Consider the following 8,745-nt stretch of genomic DNA (forward strand, 5'->3'; position numbering starts at 1 on the left):
GGTAAAGCAAGCAGTGTTAAATCGTATGAGGCATTTCACTTCTGGCCTGGTGTTGGTGGGCAATGCCACTTTTGATGGTTTGATTAAGCACCTTGAAAACTCAAAGATCTCGCTGCAGCGTCCCTGAATGACATTGTCGATCAATCCTCGTTCCGCGGGTTCCTGAATATCCGTCAACCTATTAAACACAGCCAGTTTCATTGGTGAATCAAATTGCCTTTGGAACATACCTAATTGACGAGGGGGTATTGTTAGAATGGCAGAACAATTGGAAAGGACTCAGCACTGAAAAACACATGAATTCCTTTCATGCATTCATTCTTCAAGTGATCTCAGTTCGGAGCCCGTTTAATCCCTGCTTTACAATTGAGAGCTCTGTGGAATCCATGGCTGATAATCTGGGCTCAACTGAGAGATCATGCTACTCAATTCGTCACCACCTTACGGGGGTGCCTTTTCATAAGACATAGACAATCTCTATAGGGATGTAAGGGGAGGCGACAAAACCTGGAACCTCTTCCCTAATAAATGACAAAAAGTCTTTGGTAAACCTAGCACAATTTAGGTTAGGTTTACGGAGTAAGTAGCAGACCTTGGATTGAATATTTCTGGCACCTTGGTTTGATGCCACAAGTTTTCTTCCGCTTCAGGGTATGCCTCAAGGTTCACCTAGCAAAAGATTGGAAACAAAAAGGCCTGTCTATGATCCTGCCGTAGCTTGGTACCATCATTACATTTTGCAAAACCTAACGCCGTGCTGAAGGCCTCCCATGTACACCGACAGTCAATTTGACTGACCACTACTTCCTCTATCACTTCCCACACCGTACTACCTTGTGAACTTGTTACCCTGGCCCTGTCGTGGCTGACTACCATATGCTCTGCGTCCCTGATGCTTCTTGTCCCTACTCATGCTGGCACCGAGGGTGATGTCAACACGCGGTGGTACTGTGAAGCCAAAGCTTTTGGCGACCTTGGCCAGATCCAGCTTATTGATATCAAAAACACTGCGCAGCGAGTGAGAGGCGTAGGCGTGAAGGTAGCTGCGGTAACCATCCTTGGCACTCTTGTTCAAATAGTAGTTTGAACTGATGAGCTTCTCAAGTTGAGACTGAATGTTGATGATCTTGGGGAAATCATATTCTACGACGGGAACACGGGCGGCCTTGAGGTGCGACAAAAAGCCAACCTCGTTGGGCTGAAGGATCAGTAGAGATCGTCCCTTGGTGTTACTGCCTCGGGCAGTTCGACCGACACGGTGAATGTAGTCGCGGGGGTCATCCGGAGGATCGAATTGGACAATCCAGTCAACGGAAGGAATCTGTTACAGGTTAGTAAGTTGTCCATGGAGTAATTCAGATTAGACACATACATCGAGACCACGAGCGGCAACGTCAGTGCAGATCAGTGTACCCTGCTTGGCATTACAAAACTCGAAAAAGGTGTTGGTTCGCTTCTGCTGCTTCTGTTTGCCGTGGAGATCAAGAACAGGAATATCGATATAATTGAGGAGTTCGGCGTGGTATTTCACACAAGCACAACTACTGAAGAAGACAATGATCTTCTTCTTGAGGTTACGCTTGAGGAATGAGAAAAGAAGATTGAATCGCTTCTCGGCATCGCAGATAACGTAACCCTGCTCCAAGCCCTCCACAGTGCTGTATTGCTTCTCCTCATCGACGTTGATGTACAGAGGACCAGGACGCAGCGAGATACGAGCAAGATCCTCAACCTTGGTTGTTTGGGTAGCAGAGAAAAGCATTGTCTGTCGGTCCTCCTTAGGGAGAATCTTGATAATCTGTCGCATTTCATCCTCGAAACCAATTTCAAGAATTCGATCCGCCTCATCAATAACAAGGGACTTCAGGTTCTTGAAAACGAAAGGTGTGTTTTGCAGATGGTCGAGCAGACGTCCAGGGGTGGCAATAAGCAGGTTCACACCCTTGGCGAGCTTGTCGGCCTCCGCGCGACGGTTTGCGCCTCCAATGACAATACCATAAGTTTGTGAGTGGTGAGCCATGAGTTCACGGGCAACACCAAAGATCTGGAGAGCCAGCTCACGAGTTGGGGAAACAACAATGACACCAGTACCATTGCGAGGTTTGAATCGCAGAGAGCTCAACATCTCAATGACAGGAATAAGGAAGGCTAGAGTCTTTCCAGAACCAGTCTTGGCAGCACCAAGAACATCACGACCAGCCAGCGAGGGAGGAATACCTCTCCTCTGGATCTCAGTCATCTTGGTAAACTTCATCTCATTGATGGCCTTCATGGTCTTCTCGGAAAGATTCAGCTCCGCGAAGGATTGCGACTCAGCCCCAGCAACTGGAGGTAATGTGAGCTTTCCCCCATCAGGTAGATCTGTGTTGTCCTCGGCCTTGTCCTCGGTATCCTCCTCTTCATTTTCATCTCCGGACGTGAAGTCTTCAGCATCCTCATCGGCCTCGTCGCTCTCGTCTCCGCCCTCCTTCAGAGCCTCCTCCTCGTTGGAAGAATCGTCTTCGGGCTCTTCGCGGGGCTCGGGTTCGGCGCGCTTGACTTTCTTTGATTTCTTTTCGGGAGCGGTAACAGACTTCTTCTCCTTTGAAGCCTTGACGCCATTGGCGTCCTTGAACTTGCGTTTTTTGCTGCCGGCGAAATCCATCTTGTTTTGCGCGTATGGTTGATATTCTGTACAACCGATCGTCTCGCAGCAACTGAATCGAGAACTTTTTTTCAGCGATAAGAAAAGTCTTGGAGCGATAAGCGGTGATTTGTTTTTCCGACCATTCCACCGGACAAGTACACAGGTGCAGTAACCCCCGCTGTGGATTCAGCGGCAAATGTTGTTGCAAGCTTGCCTTTCTAGGACTAGTTCCAGGTCTGATGACTTCGATCTGTACAATTGGGTCACGATGAAAACTGAATTGATCGAGGTACAGGTGCACAGAGTAAGATCATCTATAAGTTTGCAAGTTGCGCCTCGAGCCCTAATCAGGAAAGCTTATATGTCTGATGCCTGGCGAATACAGTTCAAGCCCTACTGTAAAAGGGTTTTGAGGGCTGGGCTGCGCACCGAATCGAGGATACAGACAGTCAATGTAGATGGGGTAGCAGAAAATTACTGCACGCCAAGAGCAGGCGACACAAATACAGAACAAAACCCCGTGCAAAAAAGCCTATGAAGTGTAGGCTCAATATCCGCTCAGTCTTGTCTACACTCTAAAGAGCAGTGGAGGAATGTCACTTAAGTTCCCAACGAGGTTTAGCCTCAAGTCACGCTACACTGCAGGTACTAGAGTCTAGGTACTGTACGTAAGGTACTTTACTTAGTGGAGGTCCGAACCTTCGCGCTTGGGTCATCCACTCTTGTATGAACCTGATTCTTCCAAATCAGATTCCTTTCTCCCTCTTCATCTCATCTGCGCTCTCGAGACATCGCCCCTATCGCTGCCCGCGACACTATTAACTACACCCACTGCGATCGCATAAGTTTTGATACGCGACCCGAGACATATATTGGCGATCTGTCAATATCCCGAAGCCTTTGTATTCGGTCATCGCAACAAAACTCGATCTCATCCTGACTTCAGATTGTGACCGGCGTATCCGTCAAGTCGTTGCGGCACCGACCTTCGAAACTCGTCGCATTTGTTCGTCGCGATTAGGAATCATCACTCATAAGACAGTTCAATCCCTAATTACTCATAATTTCATCGAGCTATTCGCTATTCTCCGGTTCATCCCCACGACCAAAACTAGCTCCTTGCTCGTGCTGGCTCCTGTTCAGCTCCACTAGCAGCAGAGCACAATGGCGAATCCTCAACCTGACATCCAGAGTATCCTGGCTGCACTCGGTATGTCAGAACAACTCATTTTGCATAATCTGCGCTTACTGACTTGTTCACACAGCGTCGCAGCGGCCGACAGGGACCCCAACCCAGACACCACCCGGCGCTTCCAACCAGGCATACCCTCCCCCGCCTGCGTCGGCGCAACCTGCGGCCACATACCAGCCGCCCCCTCCAAACTCCAGCAGCTATGGTGCACCTGGCTTCAATGGCCTCCCTGCGCCATCATCCAGCGGAAACCTCGACCTGAGCTCGATTCGACCTGTTAACTCGGGAACTTTGAGTATTGCTGATGCGATTGCTCAGGCCAAGGCCTATGCGGCCGAAAAGGGCGTGACATCCTACGATCGACCCCTTGTCTATGCCTCCGAATCACGAGGACCTGATCGAGGATACAACCGCTCAAGGTCACGATCACCCGTTCGCGATGAGTTCCGTGATGGTGTGAATCCTTACAGAGATGAACGACGTGGCGGCGACAGAGGCTCGCATGGTCGGGGCTATGGTCGAGATCGTTCTTATTCGCCAGGCCCTCGTGGTCGGAATTTCTCCCCTCGGGGAAACAATGGACGCGAGAGGTCTCCCCTGAGAGGAGGTGATGACAACTCGGAGACTATTGAGATCGATTCAAGCCTTGTAGGCCTCATCATCGGCAGACAAGGAGAGAATCTTAGACGCATAGAGTCTGAATCCAACTGCCGAGTCCAGTTTCTGGCCGCCACTGACGGTGGTCCGCATAGGCTGTGCAAGATCTCTGGGCCCCGGCACCGTCGTGCTGAAGTGAAGGATGCCATTAACCGTATTATTGACGATAGCGGAATGGGCGCCCTCAACCGCCCCGAAAAGCCTCGCGACCCCAACAAGGGCGGCGCAGCGGCTCTACGCGAAGGGGAGGACCACATGCAGATCATGGTCCCTGATAGAACTGTTGGCTTGATCATTGGACGTGGCGGTGAGACTATCCGCGACCTTCAAGAGCGGTCTGGCTGCCATATCAATATCGTTGGCGAATCTAAGAGTGTGAACGGATTACGGCCTGTCAACCTCATCGGCACGCGCGAAGCTGCCGCCCGCGCCAAGGATTTCATCATGGAGATTGTCGACAGTGACAGTCGAGGCGACGCGCCGCCGCCTGTTAAAAGGTTGGGAGGTGGAGGAGCAGCTCCTGGAAGCCGCCATGATGGTTCTCAGAGGGATGCGGGAGGTTCTGGTGGCCCCGACAAGATCAATGATGCTGTATATGTGCCTTCAGATGCGGTAGGTATGATCATAGGAAAAGGCGGCGAGACGATCCGGGAGATGCAGAACACCACCGGATGCAAGATCAACGTTGCTCAATCTTCTGGTCCTGGTGAGACTCAGAGGGAGATTGCCCTGATCGGTTCGCGAGATAGTATTGCGCGAGCTAAGCTTGCCATTGACGAGAAGGTGGATGCAGTGGTGAGTCTCATCCTAACACCAAGACCCTATTTTACGCAGCTAATGTGAGAACAGCGCCAGAAAGGTAGTGGCCCCCGTGGTGGTAGTGGTGGTGGCCGTGGTCATCAAGATCATGACAGGCCCAGCTACCCTCAAGCGCAAGGCTCCAGTGCCCCTACTAACCAGCCCCCCCAACCAGCTCCAGCTGATGGATCCGATCCCTACGCACAATGTAAGTCTTGATATGCTGTGCCCTTGTGCCTTGCTGAATGCTAATCAACATAGATGGTGGTTACCAAAATTACCTGGCGCTGTGGTATCAATCCTTGATGTACCAACAACAGCAAGGCGGACAAGGTGCCCCCCCTTCTGGTGCTCCTGCACCCGGAGCATAAGTGATGTCCTGCCTGCTTGCTCGTGCTTGGGTGATCTTGATTGAGCTCTCATCCGCAAATGCCGCGGATCGAGGGTGCCATCTGGTGGTTTGATTGACATCATGCCAATGTTTTGACGCTCTTGACACCTCTCTGCACTCATAGCCCGTTGCCACGACCTACGACTGTACATCACCCGTTTTCTTTTCCCGTCTTTTGAGGACTCCTTGGACTCAACCTTTCTGATGATATATCTCTTGACTGGGCTGTCTTTACAACATTAATATTGAGGTGCAATCTCGGGTGCGACGTGCATGGTTGTCTTGCCATGACCTCATTCGAATTCATTTAGGCGATCCTGGACTCGATGCTGAATGCTTCCACGAACATTTAAAGTTGCCGCCGCCTCTACTGGCTCTTTCACGACCATGTTGCTACTGGCTTGCGGACTGACAACTCACGACTAATTCGTTGATGACATGTGCGATTTCCGGTGCCAGCTCATCTCTTGGTATGACGTACATCCTGAAACTTGCGATTTATCGTGGCGTGGTTGAGCTGAGTTGCGTTGAGATGAGATGTGAACCGGCCAACTCAACTGCACGAACCTGATCACAACCTGAACTGGGCCAGTAGTGTCTTGGTGCACGTGGTGTTCGCTTGTCTCTTGCCCCTTTTCCAATCAGGCTCGTACGGTATTGGATGAATCGACTGTCTCGTGCAAGTGGTCTCCTTGTTTCTGCATGTATGCTGCGCGTTGAGTTGCCTAGCAATTCGCCATGTGCATTAGCTCGCTGCGCTTTCATCCACGTTTTCATTTGAGTCTGGTTTCAACACCGGATAGTCTCATCGTCTGCATGTCATGAGGAAAGGGAATGTATACTTTGGTGACGGTGGGTTGGATTGGAGAAATGGAGTTTCGGATTGCATTGCCTTGTATTACCATCGTAACCTTTACTTAGTCTTACACAACGTGGACTTTCCCGTTCACCAATTTATGTCTTTTCCCGTAGTGAGTTGTGAAGATCACTCAAGTCTCCTAGAAGTGTCATTACTACTAAGGCAGAGCCTGGTAGTTCCTCCAGACCCGTATTCTTTGTATCAAGGCTTTGAGTATGCTAAACTTGAGCACATTACCGAGGTACTTCGGTCGATGGATGAACTATCAATATTTTATGATCTCGACAGATTCTTAGTATGTTTCTTTGGGTTGACGGATGTGAAGCGGATATATGCGGTCTGACGAGGTCAACAGAAGCTTTGACAGAACGAACTCAGGGAACCGAAGTGAATGTGTTCGACCATATTTGGAGTCCCTATTAATAAATCACACCGAGCTGCTTAAGAGATAAAGCCCTAATGGGTTTTTGATTCTTTGTATCAAGATATTGAGACTACTAAGTTTTTGACGGATACAGTGAGCAAACCCTACACTTTTAACAAGGTGCCGGTAGGTAACTTATCAAGGGGAGGCAAGAAAACCGACGACCTTTATCCTAAGTGATGAAGAGAGGTTGCCCTGATATACTTTAGTAGATATTTAGATCCCTTAATTCTGTCACCTAAGGTATCTTGATGTCAGAAACTTTACTACCTTAGTAGGTACTTACTTACATATGTAACTCATAAGGGAACGTTAGTACCTACCTCTACGCAGTATTTTAGAGATGGATGCTGGAGTTTCTGTGGAATCGTTGTCTCTATCGATAGAGGAACCTTAAGTAGGTAGTAGGCACCTAGGCAAGTGCATCATGGAATCAAAAGTTAAGTGGAAAGAGCGACAGATGGATTCGTCGAATACCTTGGGTATCATGGATCGTCCCCAAGCACGGAGGGCAAGGTCCTTTTACTTTGCTTCCACTTACAAGACTCATCTCAGCAACAAAGACACTCGCTTCATTGATAATACTATTTAGTATCAAACTCTTATCTGTCATTTCATCATGAATCGGCGCCATCTGCCGCTGCGGAACCGAAAGCACTTCCACGAGTATCGATGCATCGTCTGCAATAGCGTGCTCGAAACTCGCCGTTCCATGAGCCCAAGAATTGAACATGTCCTAACTGATAGGTGCTACAACTGTAGTTACGAAATATCATACAGCCTCGCAACAACTGATGAGATATCTTCGCAAGAGTTTCTCCAAACAAGGCTCCCACTGGTGCAAGCGGCAGAGCAGATAGCAAACGAAATAGCTGAGGACTCGGATCAACTGTGAGTTAACTACCCCGGCCACGACTACCGTATATTGGTGGAAAGAGACGCCGTTGGGAACTTCAACAGCGTCAAACCAGGCTCAAGGCTTACTTGTCGTGATAGGGGGTACCGTAGACCATGGACGCCCACTAAGATCGATGTAGTCCTGGAACCAGATGATGAAACGACTACGGAGCCCTCGTTGTATGATGAAACGCCTGAGGAGCGTGCTGAAAGATTCCGGAACCCTGGGGCAGTTCGGTACCCCCAGACACATGACCTTGACTACTTTGCGGCTGCTCTCTTCTATTCGCCTGAACCAGATCATCCTAAATCAGATGATATTGACTTAGAACTGTCTCAATTAGGTGCTTATGAATTAGAAGTGTATGGTCTTGCGCATGGATACGAATGGTCTGAAGGAGAAGCATCTGAATTAGATCCGCCTGAAGGAGATGCCCACCCAGTTGATAATGCGCCTGCACCACACCAGAGCCCCGACCAGCAAGAAGAGGGACTTAATATCATGAGACACCTATGAGTCGCGCAAAGAACACACAAGGGATGCAAGAGGACCCTTGGGATGTCCTGAAGAAGCTATATTGAGTGACGCCTCGGAAGACCAAGAAACCACCACTGGGGGCAGTATTCACTCTGTAACGGCGTTTTATGACAAGCTACTTCTGAGGAGGTCGAGGTTAGCGCTTAGCTGGGTGCTTTGTTGCAGATATAAAATAAAGCGTGATCAATTTTACCCAGGCTTTCTTGTTGGGAGTGATTTGCGATTAGCATACACATTAAGGTTCCCTATTTCGAATCCAATATGAAAAAAAAAAAAAAAAAAAAAAAAACTAGAAGTATACACGAAGAAATAATAGTCATACTCGAGCGCAGAAGAAGTGATAGTAGCAGTCTCTGTAAGTAC

At 49.1% G+C, this 8,745-nt stretch overlaps 3 protein-coding genes across 3 annotated transcripts; 2 read left to right on the plus strand and 1 right to left on the minus strand.

Annotated features, from left to right (window-relative positions):
• Positions 1-829: 829 nt before the first annotated feature.
• On the minus strand, positions 830-2,644 carry FPRO_13017 (putative ATP-dependent Helicase; the record flags this gene model as incomplete). Its single annotated transcript, XM_031223597.1, has 2 exons — positions 830-1,321; positions 1,373-2,644. 2 exons carry the CDS (start codon positions 2,642-2,644, stop codon positions 830-832), a joined length of 1,764 nt encoding a protein of 587 aa, XP_031088940.1.
• A 1,146-nt stretch (positions 2,645-3,790) lies between these two features.
• On the plus strand, positions 3,791-5,644 carry FPRO_13018 (uncharacterized protein; the record flags this gene model as incomplete). The annotated part of the gene is made up of 4 exons (XM_031223598.1): positions 3,791-3,836; positions 3,892-5,270; positions 5,325-5,481; positions 5,535-5,644. The coding sequence occupies 4 exons, from the start codon at positions 3,791-3,793 to the stop codon at positions 5,642-5,644; spliced, it is 1,692 nt and encodes a 563-aa protein (XP_031088941.1).
• Positions 5,645-7,566: 1,922 nt separating this feature from the next.
• On the plus strand, positions 7,567-8,361 carry FPRO_13019 (uncharacterized protein; the record flags this gene model as incomplete). The annotated part of the gene is made up of 2 exons (XM_031223599.1): positions 7,567-7,838; positions 7,944-8,361. 2 exons carry the CDS (start codon positions 7,567-7,569, stop codon positions 8,359-8,361), a joined length of 690 nt encoding a protein of 229 aa, XP_031088942.1.
• Between the last annotated feature and the right edge of the window lie 384 nt (positions 8,362-8,745).

Source organism: Fusarium proliferatum, assembly GCF_900067095.1.
Source record: "Fusarium proliferatum ET1 genome assembly, contig: FPRO_scaffold013, whole genome shotgun sequence".
Lineage (NCBI taxonomy): Eukaryota > Fungi > Ascomycota > Sordariomycetes > Hypocreales > Nectriaceae > Fusarium > Fusarium proliferatum.